We start from the raw sequence: 24,233 nt of genomic DNA, 5'->3' as shown, positions 1-24,233 counted from the left end.
CAGCCCGCCGCGTCAATTTCGCCCAATCTTGCCTAGGATTTATTCATTGGAGCCTAAAAATAGAACTGTTAAGGTTGGCGACAAATGCTAAATAGTCATGGTGGATCTGGGCATGGATAGCCCAACTGGGCCGGCACGAATCAACTTGACGAGATTCCTCCTTCAAGTAGGCTCTTAGATTTTCTCTATGAGAGGAGCTCTAAAGTATAGGTTAGCCTCTGAATATATAATATAGACCACAATAGACTGCAGATGATCCGATAGAGTCATATAACGAGCTTAACAAGGCAACTGAAAAACATTGAGTTGGGAATATATGTACTGCTAGGTTACAATAAGCGTATCATGATGCTCAGTCTTATCAGACGGCTTAAAGAATCTTCGTGATGTGCCAGCCCATTGGTCAAATCGACAACTCGTATATCAACTTCACTTTCCGAATAATAGAGCATCAGGTCTATCGATATGCCTATTACAATTATCGCTTTGGAAGGCGTAATGGGCATCATTCAATGCACGATTATAGCTAAAGATGATAGAGGATACACGGACATATACAATAACTCATTTCTTAAGCTTCATTAATAAATTTGCTATGCTGATTAAGTGTAATACAGGCTGATTCACGTCAGCTGTAGTCAAAATAACATTGCTACTCTGAAGCCAAATCCATAACCGAGGGTATAGCATGACCATAAGACATTCCTCTAGCGACGTGAATCCTTTTTGCACATGTTACTATCATATGAGATCTTCCTTTCATAGAGACTCAACAAGCTCAATTGCCTTGTGGTCAACAATTGCTGAGCCATATCTCTCACTCATAGCATGCACTCTCTCCTTAGTTTGCAGTTTGTAGGGCGTAAGCATCCATCCAATACCGGAAAGGAGAGATTTGCGGTATTCAACCAGCACATCGTCAAGAGCGAAGGTTGGTCCTCCGAATTTAGCGAGAGAATCGAGGTAGTGTTGCAAGATGGACATTTCATGTTCCTTGCGGTCCTCGACGGTCAAGGCTCCCACAGCGAAATAGGCAAGATCGTGGAAGGCTGATCCCACGTGGACGAGCTGCCAGTCTAGGAATCGTGGTTGGCCGTTGATGAAGTAGGTGTTACCCGCATGAGGGTCGCCGTGGAGGAGACATGTGAATCTGGGATCACGAGACTTCAGGTGCTTCTTCATAGCGGCTGTGATACGCTCCTCGTTCCAGTCCGAGGGGAAGTGAGGTCGTGACTCGCCAACAACCAGGCCTTGCCACCAACTGCACAGGCTCAGGATGGTGCTGTCGTAGTGTTCCGGGTCAGTGAGCCAAGCGGGCAGATCACTGCTCTTATCTCCCCAAGTTCCGGCGTGTAAGCCGGCGAGCTGCTCAACACCTGCCTTTACCTGGTCCACTGTCCAGGTCTCTGTTGGTTCTCCGAATGTGCCACCTTGTTGATTGAGGTCGTCCAAGATGACGATTCCTTGCTCGCTATTGGACCCTGACCACCAGCACTTCAACATGTCCACATGGCTGAGTCTTGGAGCGACCCAAGTGAAGAATCCAACTTCCCGAGTGTAAATGCGGATCATGATATCTGGGTATTGGGCGACGACAGCCTGATTGAAGCCTCCCTTAAGGCAGATGGTGGTGGGCTTGCCGGCCGCACTGGCTGCCGCTGCATCATCATATGTAATTGTGACGAATAGCTTGCTAGCAGTTGCGAGGAGAATCTGGTTGGTGAACACAAAAGATTTGACCTTTTGTCCTAGCACACTAGAGAGCCACTCTGAGGAGATCTCCTCTGGGGCCAAAGGGAGCTTTTGTTCGGTCTCTGACATTGTCGTAATTTGTTACTTTCTTCAAGATAGTCTGTAGTGAGTAGTGATTGCAGAGAGTTAAGAGAACAAAGGATGTTGGCTAGCTTTTAATCATCAATAGGTTAGAGTCCAGACCGTCTAAAAGATAAAGAACCCACTCAGGGGCTTGCAAGGCGCGTGAATGAGCTCTTCGATGTGCTCCTACGGAGTAGGTAGGGAGCAATTGTGAACAGCTTCAACCAACAACGCACCTCTATTGAGAAGCAAGGTCCTAGTCATCTGCTACAGGCTAACACTGCTTGTATACGTACTTCCTATTCAGGCCTTCACCGCTGCTTTGTACTGTTGCATTAATCTAGAATGTCTTTTTTGCCCATTCAGAATCAGAATGAGCTCCAGATAGACATGGATGTCCCTGCAGTTGCCACATCCCGCAGTACGGAGTAGTGGTGGTAAATTTGCAAGGGCTTGTCACATGTTGACAACCTGTCATGCCCACAATTCTAAGGGAGCAGGGGAAGCCAACGACAACGACCAAAAAATGTACTCGTACCAATTACGAAACGAAAAACACGCAATACTAAATGAAAATAATCCACGGACAGTTAGTATTGAGACTATGAGCCCACGTACATAAGTAGCCTTGCTCAATGTGAGACTTAAAGACTGGTAGTGGCTACGCTAATACCTTAGGCAAGTACTCGTAACACTCGATATAGCATTGCAAACTGAATGAGTGAATGCCCGTGGAGATGTTAGAAGCGGCCGCAGGCGTTCGCTGCGCCCCTGATGCTCTGGAGAAAATACTAGTAGTAGTATAGCTTGATAAACAGTATGACATGTAAGGCCTTGCCAATGCTACTTACTGCCGTTCGAGAAATGAGTCGACCCGCTACGTCCACATTTATCCGTTGTAGACCTAGCTAACATGAGGCGTAGCTTGTCTTATCCAAGTTCGAACAGACTAAGGCAAGGGACAGGAGTTCGGCACTCGCATTAAGAATCCCGCATACAATCTTAACGCTTATACGGAGTACTGTACCGCGGATTTTATACCATCTACTGCAGCTGTTGCTGCGACGCAACTCACCTAGTTATATCTAGGAAAGAAATGCAAGACCCTAGTGTTTACTATTCGATAGTGCCGTTATTCCCTAATTCCGATTTGCAGATATACACGTACGGCACGGAGGATTCTATCCGGTACCGCCTTCATACTGCACATGCGACGGGCATGCTATGGGGGTGGAGTGCGTCGGCACCATGATCAATACAGGGGGAGGCTCAACCGCTTTCGAGCTTCCACGATAGGACTGAGGAAGGTTCGTCTTGGTATCCATGCCAAGCGGTGTCAAAAATGTGTCAAAACTATGATAGGAGGCCCACAGGGCAAAAGACGCTCTGTCTCCTCATACCTTGGCGAAAGGGTATCTCAAGGCGCTCTCAGTTGCTTGCTTCCATGTGCCATTATATATTCTGAGGAACACGAAGTGGCTTTACAACAGCTGCTTACAAAGGAGTCTCCGGAATTGACATATTGCAAATGAAAAGTAATCTCAGCCGAGAATTGCCCAGTATCAGGGTAGTTGTACCGAATATGGGAAGCAAGGAGCAGCATCCGTAAGCCGAAAACAAGGTACGAGTGCCGCGGCAGATTATCTGTTTTTAGCAATTTTCCCAATCGATTGACACGTAGCGAGAACCTAGCGCCGCACTAGCCACCGGCATCCCCTTTCCTCTCCCCCGTGCGCGCGAAGAAATCTCGCGTGACCGATTGCTCTCTCTGCGATTTGGAGGGATTACAGCAACAACTCAGAGATATCAGTTGCAATTGGACGAATTGCCCCGGACAATAGAATTGCCAAGTGCTGTAAAGAGTTGTTGCTTTTGAATTGAGCATCTGAATAGTTGAATTACTCATCATTCATGGTTCTGACAACGTTACGTGTATATGAGCTTATGTCGAGGCATGAGCTGACCCCTGTTTCCATGCCTTGCTTATGCCAGTAATTCTCGTACACAAAGGGCTTACACGTGGGAGCGCTTCACTCGGCGATAACACAAAGAACCGAAAGAATACTAATACGGAGTACAGTACGGAGCAGTAATGGCAGAGGGAACCAAGGTGCTCAACTCCGTATGTAATATGCACTCGTAAGTTTCGTTCAAGGCCTGTACAGTAGCGCCAGGGCCTTTATATGGATCCGGAACAATACGGAAGGCACGTTCTTTCAGCAGTCCGCCTCCAAGCTAATCATATACGACGGCCGCTTCTTAGATGTCCTAGCAATCGGGTGATGTCCGCCCTCGGCAAATAACATTAGGACTAGGACAAGCCAATTCTACTACGTGCTAGGGAGCTTAGCTGTGGCACTTCGTTGCCGCGGAAGGCTGTGGACATACCCGAGGGCGTAAAAAGTGAGCAGTTCTACAACAACTCGGCTCGATGAAGAGGCACATCTTTTCCTTTTACAGATATCAACCAGCAGCACCCGAGAAAGAGGGGCCAGAGAGTCATTTTTGTAGACTAGGATCCAGTTACTGACTAAAGAAACGCGCTACATTGCTTCCCCCGCAAGATTTAGTGTAACATTCATATACCATCCCTGTCAGAACACAACTGGACTAACTCAGCTCCCTCCCCTGTCAACTGCTGACATGGATAGAGAATGGGTCGTTTTCAACCCACAGTCCGCATCGATCTTTGCCCGCAGAAAGAACCATTTGAACTCGGTACCCCTGAGGTGCACTGTTGAAACAACGGCAATTTTTTCTCGAAAACAGGGAGCTGTAGTAAATTGGATCAGTGCAAATCCTTTGTATTAAGTAATCGACTGGTTATGAAGTCCGTAGTAGTAGGTACTTGTACTCCCTATGCCCTGAAGAGGCAGGCAAAGCAAGAAGATTGGATAAACAACCTGATGCCGCTGGATACCATTTCTCTCTCCTCCACATACCCGCTTCACCTCCCACAATCAGGCATGAGAATAAGGTGCCACGATGAGCCCAAGGGATAGCTTTTGGTCGGTTATGGTGGCGTTTGTTGTCATCAACAGCGTCACAGTTGGTTTGAGACTATGGCTTCGGATTACAAGTGGGAGCTTTGGATATGACGACTGGGCTACATGCGTTGCTTTTGTGAGAAACGGACTTTACCAACCTTCCGCCCCCGCCTATTAACCCATTGATATGCAGGGCGTCTTTGTTGTCTTCTGTGCGTTTGAGTTCCAAGCCCTTGGTTATGGGTATGGGGCCACGGAGATGCTGCCTGGATACAATCCAATATTAGCAGCCGAGGTAGGTTGCTCTCATTGGCCTTAAGACTGATCGCAAGGTTAATGATTTCGCAGTTCTTCGTCATAGCGCAGCTGTTATATCTTGTCGCGCAGCTGGCTGCAAAGATCAGTGTGGCGTTAGTCCTCTACCGTATCGCTACAATGGCGCCTCTGATACGAAAGATTCTGATCGCCTCCATGGTTATTCTGTCTATCGTGTCTGTGGTATCAATCTTCATATTTGGTTTCCAATGTCGTCCTCTTTCAGTCGCTTGGGGTGTTGGCACTGGCACATGTCTACCCGGATCGACCATCGCCAATACAGCATATGCTGTATCTGCTGCAGATATTCTCTTTAGTTGGTTATATGGAGTACGTGATCTGACTCCAAAAAGCCCATATTCCCAAAGCCGAATATTGTCCACGCTTGCAAACAAATATCAATGGCTCCATGACTGACTCTTGTGAATCAACAGCTCATGCCAATTTACTTGCTCTGGAGCGTCCAGATTAGCATGCGAACAAAGATTGTCGTGTCAGTTCTGCTCGGTTTTGGCGCAGTGTGAGGAGTATTAATTCCTTTGAAAACAAATTCGGTGCTAACAAGGGGTAACTTAGGAGCTGCATTGCCACCATTTTACGACTCAACTATGCGATTATGGTTTCTTCACTACCGTCTACTGCCGCAGCACAAGCTGTCAACTTGCTTCTAACGGCAACGATCTAGTATGCTGAGCCTACCACGGATACAATTGCTAACATACTAACCAACGTGTGTAGTTCCGCAACTGAGGTCGGCCTGGCAATCTTCTGTGCTTCGCTTGCTGCGCTGAAGCCGCTATTGAGATTCATCCCTTGGATCCCTGGGTCTTCCAAAGGCACTTCCAAATTCGAAAGTAATAATCTCGAGCCACGAGGCCCAAGCATTCGCCTTCAAGATCGACATGTGGATACAGGGAGCGAGGAGAGCATTCTCCCAAGTAACCAGCAGCATCACATCCAGAAAACGACACATTATGAAGTCAGCTACGAGTCGCACTAGAGGCTTCTACGAATTTTTTGCAATCCTCGGGGCATTGTCTACCCTTGGAACTCAAAAGCATTTTGCATTTTTTTTTGTTACCCATTATAGACTTATAGCTACCTGGTGTAGCGAGGATTGTTCCTCACTAGTAGTAATATTTATTTTTCTTTCTGCTACACAGTAGCCTACTTATAAATATTCATTTTGCTGGCTTTTAGCCAGTGCTATTAACAATGTCCTTGACATCTGAACTGCACTGTGATTGAAGAGTTGCTCCCTTTCGAACAATATGATGGCCGATATCTGACATGGGAAGGTCTTGCACAGAGGTCATAAAGCCGAATTGCGGATGCATTGGCCACCAGTTTTCACCCCGTAATAGGCCTACCCCCTACGTTCATGTACGTGGTAAGTAAGCATATGCGACAGACGAAGAGTCAACGAAGCCCCTTTTCGTTTCAGAATACTCGGATTTAACACACACGTTACTACAGCACCAAGCTCCCAAGACCAAAGTATGGGAAACGGACGGCATATTGAGACCAATAAACAAAGAAACTAGTGGTAAATCTATTTATTTTCCGGCGGATTTGCAACCGTATCCATCGTTTGACTTGCGGATCGTGGCGATTAATTCTCCGTATCCGTTGGATGCTGTCGTTGCGGGTATTTACTTACCCAGCTGTATCGTAAATGAATAAGCATATTTTGACCCCCGTCATGGTGAGTCAAGTAGACTCTCATTCATGCAAACAGTTGGGTGGGATTTCAGCAGTTAACAGCTCCACTTTACGAAGAGCGTGGGATTGAATCCTTTCAAGGGGCATACAAATACACCGCCGCCTATCTCTCAAAATGGCGGTGTTTTTTGTAGCCTGCATTGCCGACGTCCTACTCGAGAAACTTGACCGAACTGAGCTGGGATGCCTAGAGCGGGTATCAATAATTGAGCAGCTGCAGAAAATTTGAATCTCGTTCTCGCAAGGCACTGGATGACAGGGTCATTGATTGGCTTTAGAGAACCAGCTTAGGGTTGTGGGGGATTTTCCCTGCAGAAGACAAAATAATTATCGACCAGGTATCTGGAGTTAACACCGGTATCGGAATTAGTATCGATACTTAATTGCGCAAAGCCGCTCACAATACAGGATTCAACTCCATCTGCGATCGGGAGGGCACATTAAACAGTTATATTGCGATAACCCCCCGATGTCATTTGTTTTGCGGCTACAATCCGTCGCTGAACGCCCAGCATCTACGCAGTGGCAGACAACCCCATTGCTGAGAAAGATTCCATTCAATCTCATATAAAGTGCGGAGTGCACTTTACTGTTTAGCATCTTAGTCCAAAGGAAAGGGGTAGTGCTAGTCTCAAAATAAGGGCTTACTGGTATACAAGTTTTCTATACGAACGGATTACCAGTTTTGGATAGATCTTCTCGTGCCGAAACGCCCTATGATGGTGCGATTCTGAACCTGTAGGGACTACAGTATGCATGTATTGTAACAAGACCAAGGGGAGATTTTTTTTATAAGAAATTGAGCAAAGCCTACTGATTCCCCTATATCAATTGATGATTGGCAAAGCTCAGAGATAATTAGAAGGTCAACTACGTCTAATTTTTGGACATGGCGAAAGGCTTTAATCGCCAACGGATTTCCACTTCATAATTTACGCCAATACGGAGATGCCAAATTATAGATCGGTAATCCGGTACATTTCGGCAGTTCGGCAACAACACTTAGTAATATCGACGTGAGATAGCCAGAGGACGTGTTACAAACCCGTTTGCAACGTTCTAACGCAGGAATAGAAGATCCATTTCTTTGAGTTCTAGCACTCCTGCTGGTAAATAACAGATTGGCATGCAAGACATCGCCTCTCTTGTTCATATAGTTGCCTGTATCAGAATTAAGTATACTATGTTGTAATATGAAGAAGAGCTGAGTGAAGGAATAGTTCAATAGTTATAAAGAACTGGAAAATCTGGTAATAATATGCGTTACCATATCCTCCCATCGAGCAACATATTCTCCCGAGTCAAAGATAAGTTGATGCATCGAATTAATTGCTGCTCATTCTCAAGAATTCCTACATCCCTTAGCAGAACTTCTTCATAATTAGAATAGCTACTCTCGTGCATATTATAAGCCATGGCGGCAGCGAATTACTGAGTACTCCATGGAGGAGATCCCAAGGATCGGATCGCCTGGGGTTGATATACAGATTGTGCCTTCGAACTTCTTCATGAATGACCCTTTCCAACAATCCAATCTTTCAATCAAGAATCAGGTATATCTTGCCTACAAGGTAGAAAAGAGATTCATATTGAAAATAGAAGAAGTTTTTGATTATCGATTGGTAAAACTTTATCATAAATCAAGAAACAGAAAACAGTTTGGACACCGTCCTGATAACCTAGGACAATTTGAGCAATAGACTTAGGCTCCTCATGGGTTCATATGTTCTTGGTCAAACTGATTCAGTTTGAGCTTTGGTGTAGGTGAATATGTTCCTCATCTGATACGGATACGACCGAAATGGAATGAATAATAGACAGTTTTATGTGTATTTTAAACCCCAGTAAGTCAACATATATCTTGATTAATATGAGTTGCTTTAGGTTAACAGTGAGGCCTCTTATGAAACTGGCCGCTCATGAGACGGCCGCACCCCAAAGCCCGACTTCTCATAAACCATATCTATGGCCTTCATCTGTGCTATACTTTGATCGCCTGAAACCCAAATGCCGTTTCCACTGCGACCTCTGATTCGATTGACAAATTCTTCCAGCTGATATCGGTAAGACTTCCAGTAAAATTCGCCAGGTTGTTCCACGTCAATATCCCGGAAGGAATGAACCGACTTGTAATTCTTTTCTGTCCACTTCTTGATGGGCCGCTGATCGTCTTTGTTGCGCACTTCATAGGTATCTTCTGTATCGATACGATTGTATATAGTGGCAAACATGTGCCCGTAAAACACGACTTTTCGCGTCCGTATTTTCACTTGGTTGGGCCCGAGAGAATCGTCGTGAACTTCAACCCCTCGGTGCAAAACTTCAATGTTGGGAAGTCGGAACTTTGGCCATGATGTATTGTATGTTCCTTGTATCTCTCCGATAGCGCCGTTGGGAAATTGAAGTTTGGCTGTATACTCTGCGTCACAAAGTTCGCTTGCTGGTGGCACCGTTGGTTTCATATTGCACTCAATGCAAGATTCTGGCTCTGCTCCGAAGATGGCTCGCAGTGCCGATATTCCATAAGATCCGATGTCCATGATTGCCCCGCCAGCCAAGGCATAGTTATAGCGTATGTCAGTTGGTTTGATGATGCCTGTAGGGACTAATACCGTATGACTAGCATAAACCATATCGGCCTGGCTGATTTGAGACATAAAGTATTGCCATGTCGGGTGGAAATTATAATGTACTGCTTCGAGCAAAAGAGGCGCTCCAGGCTTATTCAACAGGGGTGAGTGAAAGAGCAACTCTGCTTCCTCTGCATTGGACACAGATGGCTTTTCCAACAAAACATGTTTGCCATTTTCTAGTGCTGCCAGTGCCCATTTAAAATGAAGACCGTTTGGCAGAGCAATATAAACAACGTCAATGGATGGATCAGCAATCAAGGCTAGATCTCAAGGATTAGCACATATGCCTGTTTCCACGTGGCTCGTAGGCAGCGATCATGGCGCATCAACGAGTCCAAAAAGCGAAAAGAAACAGCTGACCTTCATAAGAGTCTAGTATCACTGGGATACCGTGTTTGTCGGCATATACTTTTGCTTTTGCTTCATCTCGTGCGGCTACAGCTTGAATCACAACTTCGGGGTGGGTGCGGGCCGGAATAAAAAGAGCATCTGGCCTAAAAGATTAAAGATGAGCCTCGGTGCACATTTGAACAACGCATGATGAAATGCTCACCCAATATTGGCAGCGCCCAGTATCCCAAAACGTATGGGATCGGAGGATTTGGGGACACTTGGCGGGTTGGACGCTGTGTAATTTCTGCGGAAAAAAGTAAACAAGCCCGCCATACTGTACAGAGCTGTGTGCGTTTTGTGGATATATGAACTAAGTCTTGAGGCTGTTGCTGAATAGACACCAGTATTTATTCATACGTGAGTGCGATTTAATGAACTTAGGGCGGTATTTTCCCGGTATCTCGGTATCTGGTTATTTTGTCTGACGTCTCACTCAGCGCTGTTCCTAGATGTGAGACTGTGTCAAGCTATCAACGGGATCTAGCTTGGTGGCGGACGTTACTGAACTCTGCTGGTTTGCGGACAATGATGAGGTAGAAGCAAAATGAAATATCGTACGGTAAGCACTAAAAAGCGCCAAGATATGAGATTCGGTACCAATCGCGAGGCTTAAGTCTCGCCTCCACAAGATGACACATGCTATAGTAATTCTACTGGTGATGCAGCCTACTTGCTTCTATTGGTGCCCTACGAATGCTATGACTGTTTAACCTATTTGCGGGGACCACGAGCATTTTATATAATTTGGAGGATGGCACAACTCTCTTTTTACAACAACAAAATCTTGATTTGAGTATAACAGCAGTCAACGAGCTGAGGATGTCATAAAGGTTCTGAAACGCGGACTTGGCGGACTTGGTTTTGCTACGTATGTGGGTGAAGAGTTGCCAGGATCATTGACCTGCAACTATTAATAGTGGTTTTTTTTTTTTATCTGAGCCGCATATCGAGATGCTGATCGGGCAAAGCATCATTGGTAAAAAAATCGTCGAGTATAAAACTACAGAATATGAGAATTAATGCCCGCTTAACACATTCCATTCTAAAAAGCTACCCAAGCCGCACTTTGTGCCACATCCGTAAACATTCCTGCAAATCCATGGCCAGCGTCCCCTCCAAGGCATCAGATGTGTCTTTGATCAAGGCAATCAACAACGTCGCCTCAGCAAATGTCGATTGGTTCTCTTGAATGGCCTGGTAGTCGGACTTTCTCATGCCTCCCATGTCCGCCCACGCCTTCCAAGTGTCCAACATCTTGCAGATAGTCGACGTAAATTCTCCGTCGCGAACCATGCGATGCAGCATGAAGCCAACAACTTCTTTCACAGACAAGGATTCGTCCCAGATTTTTCGAGCTTTCAACCATGTTAAACAATAATCGGCGACGAGTTTTGTGTCCCATTTTGGACTTTGCAGAGCTTCCATAGCTCGCTGGTCACGCTGCTGCTGCTGGGTTCTCATTTTATCTCGCACTGCATTGCGAAAATCGATTAGTAACATTTTACGGATAATTCATCCAAGCATTTGAAGGCAACTCACTGTCCTGCATCCGCTGCTCTGATTCTCTACGCATCCTGTCTCTGACGGCCTGTTCACGCTGAGCTGGGGCCATTCTGGCCTCCGCCTCCATGGCTTGGCGGGATTCTCTGGTTCTCTGTGTGAATAGATCAAGAGAAGCGCCGTAGTCATGGTGCTTGGTAGCCCACTCGGGTGTCTCCGACTCATCCACCATGCCGAGCAACACCAAGACGCCACACGGCACCGTTTCTTTTCTAGAAAACGACAGGATGTCATCCGGGATCTTATAGTTCCACAGGATTGTCTGACTAGAGGTGCCATAAGCTGTGACAGCGCTCGCAAACCAGACCCCGTTGGACTTTCGCGACTGTATGCGGAGATGTTCGATGTAGAGGCTGTCAGGTGTACTGTTGTTATTAACACCCCCTTCCACCAGAGCTGTGACAAGCCCAGACAAGGATATTTCGCAAGTGATGTCATTCTTCATGTTTGTATGAACTTGATGCTCGATGGAGTTGGCATCGTCGTGGCTTGCTGCTACGCTAGCGCTGCCGCTCTGTATCTGGTCCTCATCGGTATCCGGTGCCTTCTTCTCGTCCTTCTTCTCGTCCTTCTTTTCGTCAGAGGGCGTCAGTTCGCTTGATTTGCCAGCCAATGCTGGTAAGCGAACCCAATATGGCGGGAGATGGGCGTGATCGCGAGTAATCCAGGAGCTGGACCATGCCACAGCAAGTGATAGGTGCCCGTCTGAGTCGTCCAGCGGAGCAAGATAAAGAGCCTTTTCTCTCCCATCAGGCGACATCATCAAGGAACAGCCCACGGGTGCCCACAGTCCCGTGGATCTCAACAATTTCCAGCCATGGGGATCTGGAACAGCTCCAAGGTCCAGTAGATAGGAAACCAGCTCGCCAAACGCGACCTCGACCTGGGGCTGGCGCACCTGATCAGCATACTCAACGCGCTGAGTCTTCATCCCGATAGCATTCGTCTTCCAGTTGAACGTTGTCCAGCTTCCGCCAGGAATCGAGCTGGGGTGGCGCGACAAGGTCCAGTACTCTGATCTGTTCTGAAACCTGTCCAAGGGCATGACGGCATACCGCGGCAACTCGATTTCGATGACGCGATTCACAACATCACTACGTGTCAGCGCAGTCAGGCGACTTCGCCGGAGCATGCGCTTTATACGCGAGAGAGATGCGAGGGTTGCAAAAGTGTTGTAGAGAATAGGGAGAACTATTCACATTGTCAGCGGCTTTCACCAAGAACGATGATTATGATTGCTTTGTCGCGTTACCTCCCAGCACCGCCAATGGCACACCGATATAGGTGATGATGTCTGTCGCTGACTTCCCATTGTCGGCCATTGTGATTTAAAGCCTCGCACCTCAATCAACGGAGAACTCCAAGAGCTCAACTTTTGGCATTGGCAACAGGAGAATAAGTTGAGAGTCAAGAGAGATGAGGCGCAGTGAATAGCTGCCTGTTAGCCTCAGCTACTCATCTTGTTTGGTGTTAGCGCTGTGACTTGGGCATCTCAGCTGAACTCAGCCCTGGGATCCTGGACACAAAGTCCTACCATTTGCCCATTTGCTGGGGTAAAAGCTGATAACACGAAACACTCCAAACAGTGTCCTGGTCATAGGAATAAATGAACACGCCGAGAAGATATCTTGTTCTGCTATCTTCGCACCCTGGACCTGGAGCATCATCGACAAGTGGAAGCAAGACAAGACAAGACGAGCCCGCCCTAGCCTCAGTTTTTCTTATGCCGGGTACCTGACGCTATCTCAGTTAGATCCATGCTCCATAGCATCCCTGGATTAGCCTCAACCCCCAGCTCAGGCTCCCGTCAAATCGACTAGGGCTTGTCTACCCACTGAATATGACGGCCCGGGCTGACACAGCGACACCAGGCACTGAGAATCCGACGAACAATTGGTCACCAGGGCGCTATTCTTGGACGACTTCGGTTACAGTCAATTAGTCGTCATGTAAAAGTACAATCGTCACTACAGGTCCCAGTAGCCTGATTGCTTTTGAACTGCACGTGTAAAGATTTTGTGTGCTGTATTTTATACTTTGAGGGCGCAAAACACATTTTGGGGCAGCTCTTCTGACGCTATAAGGCTGAATAATACCTGGAGCATTGCAATCCCCTTCCATCAACCAGTCGCAATGTTTTCAATGTTCTCTACTCATCAACAGCTACCTATCAGCTATAGGCTCATGTTGATATCGTTTCCCTCAAGCATCGCCAGTGCTCGATCTCCCTCTTCGCTAGCAAGTTGAAATGCAATTGAAGCTCCAACACGAAGTCCTACAACGTTGTTAGCATAACGGACCCAGTAGATAGGATTGTCCTACTTGACTCACCATTGCTCCCTGCCATGAGTGCCTGCTTAATTGATTCCTGTGTATCGCCGGCAGCAAAGCATCCAGGCACACTGGTACGCAGCATCATTGAATCAGCCACTATGTCGCCCTTAGGATTAGTTTCCAGTCCCAACTGCTCAATCAAGTCCCGGCCACGAGGTTGCATTGGAGGTCGATGCAGCAACATTCCCAGCTTCACGCGAGGACCAGTCTCAAATTCAATTGAGATCCCGTTTTCGGGACCCCAGCCGTTGTTGATGAGACGACGAACCTTGCGCTGGTCGAGTTTGATACCGGTGGCCAAAACCTTCTTCAGCGCCATTTGAGTGGGCTCATCTGTTGGCACTGGCCCATTGCTGTAGATTGTAAAGTCTTTGTTGAATGGCCGGACCATCAAGGCGAAGTGGGCATAGGACGGATCTGGGAACGTGAGCAAGCCGATGGGAAAATCTTTTTGCTCGTACCCGTCACAGAAAGGACACTGGTAACTGCAGCCGAAGTTAGCATGACGTGAACAAGCTGGCTTTTGGGGTAAAGGTTGACGACTTGCATATGCTGAGGCCAGTTCTCTTTGTATCCCTCAATATCCGTGGGTAGAATATCCTCGATACCTGTGGCTAGAACTAATTTGCGGCCAAAATAGGTATTATTTGCGCTATCGACGGCCCGAAAACCTTTGTAGCCAGGGAGAATCTCGTCGTTCGAGACCGACACAATCTTGGTACCCTCCACGAACGACACTTGGTTCGAGTATTTATCTTTGATCTGTCCTCGTGAGATATTCCGGAATGACTGTGGAGGTATTCCGTCACGAGAAATAAATGTGTGCATCTCCTTGGCACCCTCATTGCGATACTCGCGAGAGTCGAAGACGATCGAAGTTCGACAAACTCGAGCCAGAGTCAGCGCCGTCGACAGGCCGGCCGGGCCACCGCCGACGATGAGAGCATCGTAGATGATTGGAGGTGTGCGAAACATCATATTATCGGGTTGAAAATTGTAAGATAATGGGTATTGCTGGCTATGACTGAGATGACCAAAGCTGAGAATCAGAACGAGGGAGAGCTTCCAGATCATGACCTGGATAAGAGAGATGAGCAGGCAGAGCAGCACCTGCAGTCAAATTGAAGGAAGTAGTGAAGTGAAGTAATACAAAGTTCAAACGACGGCACGATGAGCGAATTGTGATCAGCTGGTGAAACAATAAGAAAGAGAGTCCATGTCGGCTGCCGACCTTGATAGATTAAAAGTGATGTGGGGTGGAAAGACAAAAGTCTCCGGAAACTTGGCGGATTCAAACGATTCTGCCAATTGGCAAGAGGGATACTAATAACTTACATGTATTCATTAATAAACTCAAGTATTAGGTAGCTGTACGAGGCTAATGTATACAGTGATTGTGCAGCCAATCGCCTCCAAACGCGTGTGAAAATGTGCGTGTGAAAATGTGCGTGTGTTTGTGTCACTCAGAATCCTCTAGTCACTGCGCCTGCACCAGCGAGTCGGAGGCTTGATTCACTCATTTATTAGCGTATGAACAACGCACAAGTGCGCGATACCTGTAGAGAATATGGGAATTGATATACAAGAGATTAAAATAAATGATTCGCGTCTTGAGGGAATAGCAAAGACATGGGGTGAATAAGGCAAGGTTACGTCTTTCCTATCTCAAGTCTTCGATTGGTGGCTAGACATCGAAACAATCCAAGATATCACCATGCTTTGAACTGATATTAATATGTAAAATTTAATGCAATTGTAAACACTTCGGTTTCCGTCTCAATAAACCGGTAACCGTGTCTCGCTATAGCCGCGGAATATGTGCTTATGAACGAGATTAAGAAGAGCCAGTCAGGACTTCGTCGTTTAACGCAAAGTTGAAGTAGAGAGAATTTGAAGTTTATTACAGCAAAATTACAAGAATAAAAAGGCGCTATGGAAACATCTTTGGTGATAAAGATAGCAGTTATATCTCCATTGGTTGGTAAACACCATACTCTTTAACATATCTAACAGTGTGCATGGCTAAAGTAGATTAACAAGTAGATATGGTTTGCGTACAAACTATGGACGCGCGATACGCGTATGAAAAGCCTTCCGCCAGGCCCCAAAGGGCTCCCCATCATTGGCAACATGCTTGATATGGCGGATACCGACAAGATGATGACCTTGGCGAAGCAGTGGGCCGATGAATACGGCGATGTGTTTTACACCAAAGTAGGTTTGCAGCACTTCATATGGCTTTCATCACCCACTGCTGTCAAGGATCTCATGGATAAACGGGGAGCTATATACTCTTCCCGAGCGGCCAGCCCTATGATCAACTTGGTTTCTAACGAGGAGCGTCTCAACTTTCTTCCCTATGGCGAAAAGTGGCGCACTCTCAGAAACATCCTCCACTCGGCGCTCAACTTGGAGACAACTTCGACATACAAACCCGTACAAGACTTTGAGTCAAAGCAGGCCGTTTGGGAGATATTGCATGCAAAAGATGACACAGAGTTCAGCGACATTAACCGCAGATACTCGACCAGCACCATCATGACCATCACCTATGGGCAGCCCGTGCCTAGTCTCAGCGACCCTCTATACCAGGATATTCTCAAAATCGTCCGTCACTTCTCACTCGCCACAGCGCCTGGCGGCTGGATGATTGACACGCTGCCCATGCTTGCAGACATCGTCCCAGAGTTTCTCTTGCAAAACTGGAAGACGGTGGCCAGACAATGGTACAAGGAAGATTCGCAAATCTACCTCCGTATGTATCACACACTCATGGACAAGGTCAAAAGCGGCACAGCTCCGGATTGTTTCTTGAAAGACTTTGCGCGCGAGAAGTTGGAAAAGAGCCTCATCTCCGACGTCACCGCGGCGTTTGCTGCGGGAGCGTTGATCGAGGCCGGAAGCGATGCAACGACAACAGCTCTCAACAATGTCATTTTGGCTTGTCTTCTATATCCTGAAATTGTTGCGGGTGCCCATGAGGAGCTTGATCGAGTAGTGGGAAGCGATCGCATGCCTGATTTTAACGATGAGCCGAATTTACCGTACATTCGCGGCATTGCAAAGGAAACGCTCAGATGGCGCGCCTCTACCAAAATCGGGACATGCCATTCGACTACTCAGGATGACTGGTACAAGGGCCATTTTATCCCCAAGGGAGCCGTAATCGTTCTTAATTGGTGGTGAGTATCTGAATCCGAGAGTACGTATGATATCTCATGTCCGTCGATTGACACTACGATATTTACAGGGCCATCCACATGGATGAAACTCGATGGAAAGATCCCCAGCGCTTCGACCCAACACGCTACCTCGATGACTCTTTAACAGAAGCAGAATCCATGTCCCAGGCCGATGCAAACCTGCGAGACCACTTCACATTTGGTGCCGGCCGCCGCAATTGTCCCGGCGTCCACATCGCCCACAACTCCCTCTTCATCAACGTTGCCCGTCTATTCTGGGCCTTTAACATCCGCAAATCTACCGACGAGAACGGCGATCCTATTGAGCCCTCCACTGCAGCGCAGCCGGGATTTTTGCTAACACCGGTCAAGTTCCCCGCCAGATTCGAGGCGAGAAGCGAGAAGCACGCAGCCATCATTAAGCAGACCTGGTCAGAGGCGCAAAAGCAATGAATTGTCTGGCTGGCACAAAAAAGCAAAGGCGTGTGCGTGTTGCTGGGCGATTGGTCTGATGCGCATATCCCTGTGAGAAGCTGAAAACGCGGATCCAATGAGAGCGATGCGACGCTGCAAGGGGGCTCTCTTTCTTTTTTTCAGCCTTCGGGTTCTATTACCACATGTATGTATAGATGCCCAGTCTATGGATCTATGGAAATACATGTATCCAGCCACTGGTCGGAAGCCGGTAATGAGATCAAAGCCCGGATATAAATAAATACACATACATGCCTTACACGATCGCCTAATGTACTAGCTATCCCAACGTAAAACCACAAACATTATCAATTATATTCATTATACGAAATTGTATACGTTTTGAAAAGAAAAGAGAATACAATGACTACTCTTGAAGATTTCTTAGCACAGTTCAACCGCGTCCTCGAAGATGCTACTACAAATCTCCAAGGGCCACTCAATGATGAGCGTGTCAAGACTCTCCAGACGACCGAATCGCTCCCAGCTAATAACAAGAAACTATGGGAGCTCTTATCTCAGACTGTGAATATGGCCGATCAAATTGTGCAGCTCCTTCAGCCTCCAGCCATCCGACTCGCAGAGACCTATCTCGGTACGCCGGAGCGAAGTCATCTTATCACCATATTAGTACAAAGATTCTAATACTTTCAATCTACAATAGCCTATCTAGACACCAAAGCGCTCTTTTCCGTTGTATCTCATGACATTCCGGACCTCTTGTCTTCCGGCCCTCTCAAAACTTCAGTCCTCGCTCAACAAAGCAACCTCCAACCACTCCGTCTCAAGCAAGTCATGCGCGTTCTTCACAACAACGGCATATTCGACTACGAGCCTACCTCAGACACATACTCCAACAACGCCGCTTCCACTCTTCTACAGAAAGACCATTGGAACCAATGGCACCGCTGGGTAAGCCTCTACGGCGATGAATTCTACGACGCCGCCAAAGGCATCCCCGAAGCCATCAAAGAAGGAGAACCCCGCAGCGCCGCTCAAATCACATACGCAACCGACAAAAGCATATTCACTTATTTCGCCGAAAAGGGCCTCCAAGAGAAATTCCACAAAGCCCTTGGTGCAGGTGCTGTAGCGCAAGCGCCCGGAATGCTGGCTGATTACAACTGGAAGGAATTGGGCGATGCCGTCGTCTGCGACATTGGTGGCGGCGGAGGCGACTTCATCACCGCTCTGCTACGGGATAATCCCCCCATGAGAGGCGCTCTTCTTGAAATTGAGCCCATTGTTGAGATGGTGAAACCAAAGTACAGCAGTCCCGACGGCGTCTTTGCAGACGTTGCGGATCGCATGACTGAGCTGCATGCCGGAGACTTTCTGACCAAAATCCCCTCCTATGAAGTCTACACGATGAAATGGTGTCTTCACAATTGGACAGACTCGGATGTCGTGAAAATCTTGTCCAATGTCCGCCGTGCCATCAAAATCACTCACCGCTCGAGAATGGTTGTCATCGAATCGGTGCTTGCAGAGGGTCGGAGTTCGCGCGTCTGGCGATTTGGGGATCTCACCATGATGTCCACCGCTAATGGACTGGAGCGTACAGAGAGTGAATGGATCAAACTCGCTAGACAGGCTGGTTGGGTCATCAAGCAGATAACGCCTTTGCGGCACGCCTGGGCTGCGGCCATTGATTTGAGGCCATTCTTCACCGTATCTATATAGTATCCATGTGGCCTGCAAGTATCTACCAATAGTTTTACTTAAAGATGCCAATAAATGGCTTGATATTCATTTAATTGTAACCGGTGTTAATCGTATTCTCCAAGTCTCTTTGTGTGCTGAGTTATCGCTGTAGAGTATGGTCTTTTGTCCCTCCATCCGCATCAATGAACGAGCAGTCAAGATGAGACATGGCAAAGAAGGTTCCGGTCGGCTCAAGAAACATCGTGATGATTACCAGGGTTATTGGCTGAATTAAAGTACTAATAAAGTATTAATAACATGGCTTCTGTATGGCCACTGTCTGGATACACTCCCAGCCTAAGTGGCATGCATCTATTATGGTATGGCCCAGGTGACAGAAAAAGAGAAACAAAAGGACCGAGATTTCCCGCATCTGCAACTATCGCAGCGCATTATTAATCATCGCATAAACTTCCATTCTTAAACTTCCTCTCCACGAGCAGATTGATATAGCTTGAAGTAGTGGCCGTGTTGGGCCATGAGCTCGTTATGCGTGCCCTGCTCCACGATATGGCCCGCAGCCATAACAATGATCACGTCTGCGGTTTTGACAGTATTCAGTCGCTAAAAGAGAGCGCAGCGGGTCAGCAATTTTATCCATTTTTGCAGCTAGAAATCAAATCGACTTACGTGAGTGACTAGAATCATTGTTCTGCCACCTTGAATACTTTGGAGGGTTTCTTGGACAAGCTGTTCTTCGTTAGCCATGCCTTCTCAATAGTGCATATTTTCATGCCCAGATGATCAGCTTGCTCACCTTTTCAGATTCCGCGTCCAGTGCACTGGTAGGCTCATCCAACAGCAATATCTCCGGGTTTCGGATAAGCGCACGCGCAATCGCAATGCGTTGCTTCTGGCCTCCAGACAGAGCAATACCCTTCGCCCCGCAATCGCTATTAAAACCGTCCGGAAGCGAAGCAATCAGCTCGGTCAAATTAGCGGCGTCGCACGCGCTGATAATGTCTTCTTCCTTAACTTTGTCTTCGTCCACTCCAAGGGTAATGTTGTCGCGGATAGATCCTGTCAATAAATTGGTTAGCTGGAAGTTCTGTACATATGTAGCACTGTGTATTGTACTGACCTCGATACAAGGTGGGCTCTTGAGGCACAATCGCCAAACGCCTTCGGTATACGTCTGCTTCCTCGGATGAGATAGGCTTCCCAAACACATTTATAGACCCGGCTCTGGCGTCATAAAATCGATCCAACAGAGCCAGCAGGGTCGATTTTCCAGATCCAGAGCTACCAACGACTGCCACAGTCTGTCCCTGCGAAATCTGCAACGAAACATTCTTCAGTACAGTAACTTTAGGCCGGGCCGGGTAAGCAAATGAGACGTTTCGGAAATCAACAACGACGTTTGCATCCTTTTCGCCTTCGACATCAAGCAAAGGTGCTTGCTCTTCAGGCGCATGAGCTTGTCGTCGAATGCCGAGGATATTGTTGGAAGCTATGCTGGCTTTGCTTATGTCTATTTCTTGTCAGTACTAGCATCTTTGATGAATAGAAAACGACCTACTGGAAGAGAATCCAAAAAGAGCACCTGCAGCTTGTCCACCAACAATGACGGCGATGAAAACCGTAAAGAATTCTTCCGTCGACGTTTTCCCCTCTTTCAACAGTTTTCCTCCGTACCAGAAACCCAGTGCGGCAGCAAGTAACTCAGCACTCTCCGAGAAGGCAAAAAATAGGGTTATGGCGGCTGTCTTTCGAGACAGCTTTCTCATTGTTTGAGCCAGGTGTTGCTCATACGACTTTTGCACAATGGTTTCCATTGTGAATGCCTTGACTGTGCGGATAGACGATAGTGAATCTGATGCAAATCGAGCGCTTTCCTCAAAAATCTTGGCTGTTGCTTCTGCGAGAGATGAATCGAGTGTCATGCGAATGGAACCGGCAGCGAAGACGACGGGCATGGCGCCAAAGATGGCAACGAGAGCAAGTCTCCATGAAAAGACTAGTGCGATGATGCTCCCGCTAATGATACTCACGAAGATGGAGATGAGAAGACCGAAATTGACAGAAATCAGCTCGTGGAGGTTCGAGGGATCGGTTGAGAGCCTCGAGACTAGAGCACCAGATGTTACGCGATCAAAGAACTCAATGCGCTGGTTGAGTATGGCACGGAAGTAGTCGAGGCGGTAAAACTTGGTGAGACGAATACCCAGCAAAGTCATGAAGAATCCCAAAACGGCGTAGGATATGAGAGCACCAAGGCCGACAACAAAGAACATGAGAGACCAAAAATTAGCATCTGAGGATAATTGCTGCGACTGCCTGGTGTTGTTTTGAAAGGTATCCAGGACTCTGCCGAGGAGAATGGCCTGGACCGGGAAGATTTGTGCCGTGATAATAGCAGCGAAGACGCCAATGAGGAGGACGGGCCAATAGCGCTTCTGCTCTTTCGCGATGGTGCATAGGTTAGAGAAGAGTGAGCGTTTGGTGATGTCCGGAATTTCCGCAATCTGATTTGGAGAAGAGTCTGGCTCAACAGACGGCCCTTTGACCAAAGGATTCAACTCGATTAAAGAACTTCCAACAGGCGTGAATTCGGTAGGTTCGGACTCGTCCTGCAGCTGTGCATCATGCAACCGTTTGTACAGTCCACCACTGGCCATGAGCTCTTCGTGAGTACCTTGCTCTACAACCTGGCCTTTGTCGATGACAATGATTCTGTCAGCTTTCATGGCAGATGAAATCTTGTGCGAGATGAATATGGTTGTTCTGTCCTCAGAGGCTGTCATAAGGGTCTCGATGACTTTGGAATTCTCATTGTCAAGGGCACTTGTTGCCTCGTCCATCAGGAGAATGGGACGCCGTCCGATCAAAGCACGCGCAATCGCAATGCGTTGCTTCTCTCCACCAGATATGAGACCACCTTGATCACCAACAATAGTATCAAATGACTGACAATAATCGCGTTAGTGGTCAACTTTTCTTATGGGCAGATTAGGGCTTAAGCTCACGTTTGGTAACTTGTGGATGAATTCGAGCGCTCGAGCTTTTTGGCATGCTTCTTCCACCAGCCTCATCTTTTCTTCAATGGAAACATGTTCCTGTTCGGTTCCAATGAGGCCGTATGTAATGTTTTCGAATATCGATGCATCAAATAGCTGTGGCTGTTGCTGGACAAGGGCGATCTGGCTCCTTAGCCATTTGGCGTCAACTGCGGTGATGTCGTACCCATCCAACGAGAGAACTCCTGCTGTAGGCTGGTACCATCTCTCCAAAAGAGAGATGAGCGTGCTTTTTCCTGCACCTGACGGTCCAACCACGGCTGTTGATGTACCTCTGGTGAATTCGATGTCAACATCCGCGAGGGCTTTCTGGCCTGGCCGCGATGGATAAGAGAACGAGACATTGCGCAATTCCACATGGCCGTTACATGTGTCGAGCCTCGAAGCAATGGAATCGACAGTGCTATCTGTTTGGTCTGCGTCATCTAGAATCTTGAAAACATCGCCAGAGGCAGCGACGGCCTTGATGAAGGAGGGCATGTTGGGACCCAAAGCCATGATGGCTCCCAAGCCAATCAACATGGCGAAAAAGACGCTGCGTGACAGTTAGAAGGGGAGAATAGAGCCGAGCTAGGAAGCAGACATACGAAAGAATTCTTCCAGGATCCGTGATTTTTCCATGTTTGTACAAATACGCTCCAAGATAGAAGCCAATAGCCCAGCCTGTGAACATGAAGAAGTATTGGCAGGCAAACATCAAGCCGACAAAAGGACCCCTCTTTTTACCATCTGCCTGGGCTTGGTCCAAGATCGCCTCGTACTTGGCCAAGAACTTGGGAGCAGCTCCAAAAGCTATTACAGTCTTGATGCTTCCAAGAGCATCTTCGGCAATGGCACTGCAATCAGCATATCTATTGAGAAGCCTAGCTTCTATCTTCTGGTCACTGCCCACAATGAACCCGATCAAGCCGAGTGTGAGGAACACGAGGCCCAGCATGACCAATGTGAGATGCCACGACTGCGAAAAAGCGACGGCAAAAGAGGCCAAGAGCATGGCAAAAGCTTGTATCATGATTCCGATTCGATCGGACAGTGCTGATTGAATGGAATTGCAGTGGATTGTGATTGCATTCGACAGAGCTCCTGGCGTTTGAGCATCGTGGGCCGTGACACTGCGATGTAGGATACGGTTCAGACACTGGCAATAGAGCATTAGAGAGTACACCATGGAACAACTCATGCATAGAGCTATACAGTACCTTGAGTCGTAAAGCTTGCACCATTCGATTGGCAGAATAGCCAAAGCCAAAACTCCAGATGTACACGAGCTAGAAAATAGGGTTAGGCTCACAAAACTTGAACTCGAAGGGCATAACGATCACGACGTACCGTAAACTTGGCAATAAACAAGTAAAGAAACCAAAGACTGCCACTGTTAGAAGGATACTAGCAGTATTAGAGATGGCACATACGCATTTGTTCGCACATGTTTCATGAAATCCGCCGAGGCCTGTTCGTCTTTGTCGGTAAAGTTGGCAGTCAGGCGGCCAAGAACGAGCGCCATCAAGGGCATTGCTGCAATTATTGTAAGCATAAACGACGTTGTACCTGACCAGTGCTTGACATACCAGCGCCACTGCAAATTGCGGCCAAGGCGCAAACGATCTGGATCATCCTGTCTTTGGGTTGGCCAAAGGCAAACACCCTCTGGCTGCTCGTCAGCAGATATCGACCTCTGTAGAGAATCTCTCATACCATCAGCGTTCCAAAACCAGCCTTGGGAGGCTCATCGATCGCTTCGGTCTCGAGTTCGACCTTGTTGGAAACTTCATTGCCGCTGGGAGTTGTTTCGAGGCCTCCCGCGGCCTCGTCTTCCTCCTTCATCGTGATGGTCGAGAAAGGAGATTTGCGATGGAAATGTCTTGCGAGGATCGAGAGAAACGAGTGTCCTTTTTTCGAGGGAAATGCGTAAATAGAAGATGCGAGCAGATGACGAGAAGGAGAAATAGGTACGTAGGTGCGTTGGTGTTTTGTTTGGAGAAGAGGGAAGAATTGGGCGGGCCCTTTCAAACACCTACGCCCGGGTACTTTTCCGTTTGTATCTATTAGCACTGATCTCTAGAATGTTCCTGCACTGAGCCAACTAGCAGTACTTTG

The 24,233-nt window shown here is 47.4% G+C and overlaps 8 protein-coding genes across 8 annotated transcripts; 3 read left to right on the top strand and 5 right to left on the bottom strand.

Moving 5' to 3' along the window:
• Positions 1–759: 759 nt before the first annotated feature.
• M431DRAFT_88832 (hypothetical protein) lies at positions 760–1,821 on the bottom strand (the record flags this gene model as incomplete). The annotated part of the gene is made up of 1 exon (XM_024923954.1): positions 760–1,821. The coding sequence occupies one exon, from the start codon at positions 1,819–1,821 to the stop codon at positions 760–762; it is 1,062 nt and encodes a 353-aa protein (XP_024772682.1).
• Positions 1,822–4,800: 2,979 nt separating this feature from the next.
• M431DRAFT_89055 (hypothetical protein) lies at positions 4,801–6,117 on the top strand (the record flags this gene model as incomplete). The annotated part of the gene is made up of 6 exons (XM_024923978.1): positions 4,801–4,938; positions 4,996–5,097; positions 5,151–5,447; positions 5,552–5,637; positions 5,694–5,801; positions 5,856–6,117. The coding sequence occupies 6 exons, from the start codon at positions 4,801–4,803 to the stop codon at positions 6,115–6,117; spliced, it is 993 nt and encodes a 330-aa protein (XP_024772681.1).
• Positions 6,118–8,683: 2,566 nt separating this feature from the next.
• M431DRAFT_531907 (hypothetical protein) lies at positions 8,684–10,205 on the bottom strand. The gene is made up of 3 exons (XM_024920841.1): positions 10,026–10,205; positions 9,833–9,966; positions 8,684–9,732 (listed from the first exon to the last, which is right to left on the bottom strand). Exons 1-3 carry the CDS (start codon positions 10,136–10,138, stop codon positions 8,741–8,743), a joined length of 1,239 nt encoding a protein of 412 aa, XP_024772680.1. The 5' UTR covers positions 10,139–10,205; the 3' UTR covers positions 8,684–8,740.
• A 710-nt stretch (positions 10,206–10,915) lies between these two features.
• Positions 10,916–12,747, bottom strand: M431DRAFT_496341 (hypothetical protein; the record flags this gene model as incomplete). Its single annotated transcript, XM_024917484.1, has 3 exons — positions 10,916–11,337; positions 11,405–12,616; positions 12,678–12,747. 3 exons carry the CDS (start codon positions 12,745–12,747, stop codon positions 10,916–10,918), a joined length of 1,704 nt encoding a protein of 567 aa, XP_024772679.1.
• Positions 12,748–13,599: 852 nt separating this feature from the next.
• On the bottom strand, positions 13,600–14,734 carry M431DRAFT_88869 (hypothetical protein; the record flags this gene model as incomplete). Its single annotated transcript, XM_024923955.1, has 3 exons — positions 13,600–13,700; positions 13,757–14,237; positions 14,303–14,734. The coding sequence occupies 3 exons, from the start codon at positions 14,732–14,734 to the stop codon at positions 13,600–13,602; spliced, it is 1,014 nt and encodes a 337-aa protein (XP_024772678.1).
• A 1,155-nt stretch (positions 14,735–15,889) lies between these two features.
• On the top strand, positions 15,890–17,394 carry M431DRAFT_483190 (hypothetical protein; the record flags this gene model as incomplete). The annotated part of the gene is made up of 2 exons (XM_024916104.1): positions 15,890–16,941; positions 17,010–17,394. The coding sequence occupies 2 exons, from the start codon at positions 15,890–15,892 to the stop codon at positions 17,392–17,394; spliced, it is 1,437 nt and encodes a 478-aa protein (XP_024772677.1).
• A 265-nt stretch (positions 17,395–17,659) lies between these two features.
• M431DRAFT_145749 (hypothetical protein) lies at positions 17,660–19,184 on the top strand. The gene is made up of 2 exons (XM_024912708.1): positions 17,660–18,010; positions 18,080–19,184. Exons 1-2 carry the CDS (start codon positions 17,779–17,781, stop codon positions 19,096–19,098), a joined length of 1,251 nt encoding a protein of 416 aa, XP_024772676.1. The 5' UTR covers positions 17,660–17,778; the 3' UTR covers positions 19,099–19,184.
• A 349-nt stretch (positions 19,185–19,533) lies between these two features.
• Positions 19,534–23,670, bottom strand: M431DRAFT_521250 (hypothetical protein; the record flags this gene model as incomplete). Its single annotated transcript, XM_024920457.1, has 10 exons — positions 19,534–19,683; positions 19,750–19,809; positions 19,877–20,139; positions 20,201–20,590; positions 20,639–22,025; positions 22,086–22,671; positions 22,724–23,274; positions 23,336–23,404; positions 23,466–23,502; positions 23,549–23,670. The coding sequence occupies 10 exons, from the start codon at positions 23,668–23,670 to the stop codon at positions 19,540–19,542; spliced, it is 3,609 nt and encodes a 1,202-aa protein (XP_024772675.1). The 3' UTR covers positions 19,534–19,539.
• Between the last annotated feature and the right edge of the window lie 563 nt (positions 23,671–24,233).

Source organism: Trichoderma harzianum, assembly GCF_003025095.1.
Source record: "Trichoderma harzianum CBS 226.95 unplaced genomic scaffold M431scaffold_8, whole genome shotgun sequence".
NCBI lineage: Eukaryota > Fungi > Ascomycota > Sordariomycetes > Hypocreales > Hypocreaceae > Trichoderma > Trichoderma harzianum.
This window is presented reverse-complemented; position numbering and strand designations above follow the sequence as displayed.

What these genes read in the sequence shown, in the direction of transcription:
- M431DRAFT_145749 (XM_024912708.1), top strand. Translation starts at nt 17,779, where the DNA reads ATGACTACTCTTGAAGATTTCTTAGCACAGTTCAACCGCGTCCTCGAA. An exon ending in ACTCGCAGAGACCTATCTCG is followed by an intron (nt 18,011 to 18,079) that starts GTACGCCGGAGC and finishes AATCTACAATAG; the next exon opens with CCTATCTAGACACCAAAGCG.
- M431DRAFT_531907 (XM_024920841.1), bottom strand. Translation starts at nt 10,138, where the DNA reads ATGGCGGGCTTGTTTACTTTTTTCCGCAGAAATTACACAGCGTCCAAC. An exon ending in CTGGGCGCTGCCAATATTGG is followed by an intron (nt 9,967 to 10,025) that starts GTGAGCATTTCA and finishes TTAATCTTTTAG; the next exon opens with GCCAGATGCTCTTTTTATTC. An exon ending in GATACTAGACTCTTATGAAG is followed by an intron (nt 9,733 to 9,832) that starts GTCAGCTGTTTC and finishes CTTGAGATCTAG; the next exon opens with CCTTGATTGCTGATCCATCC.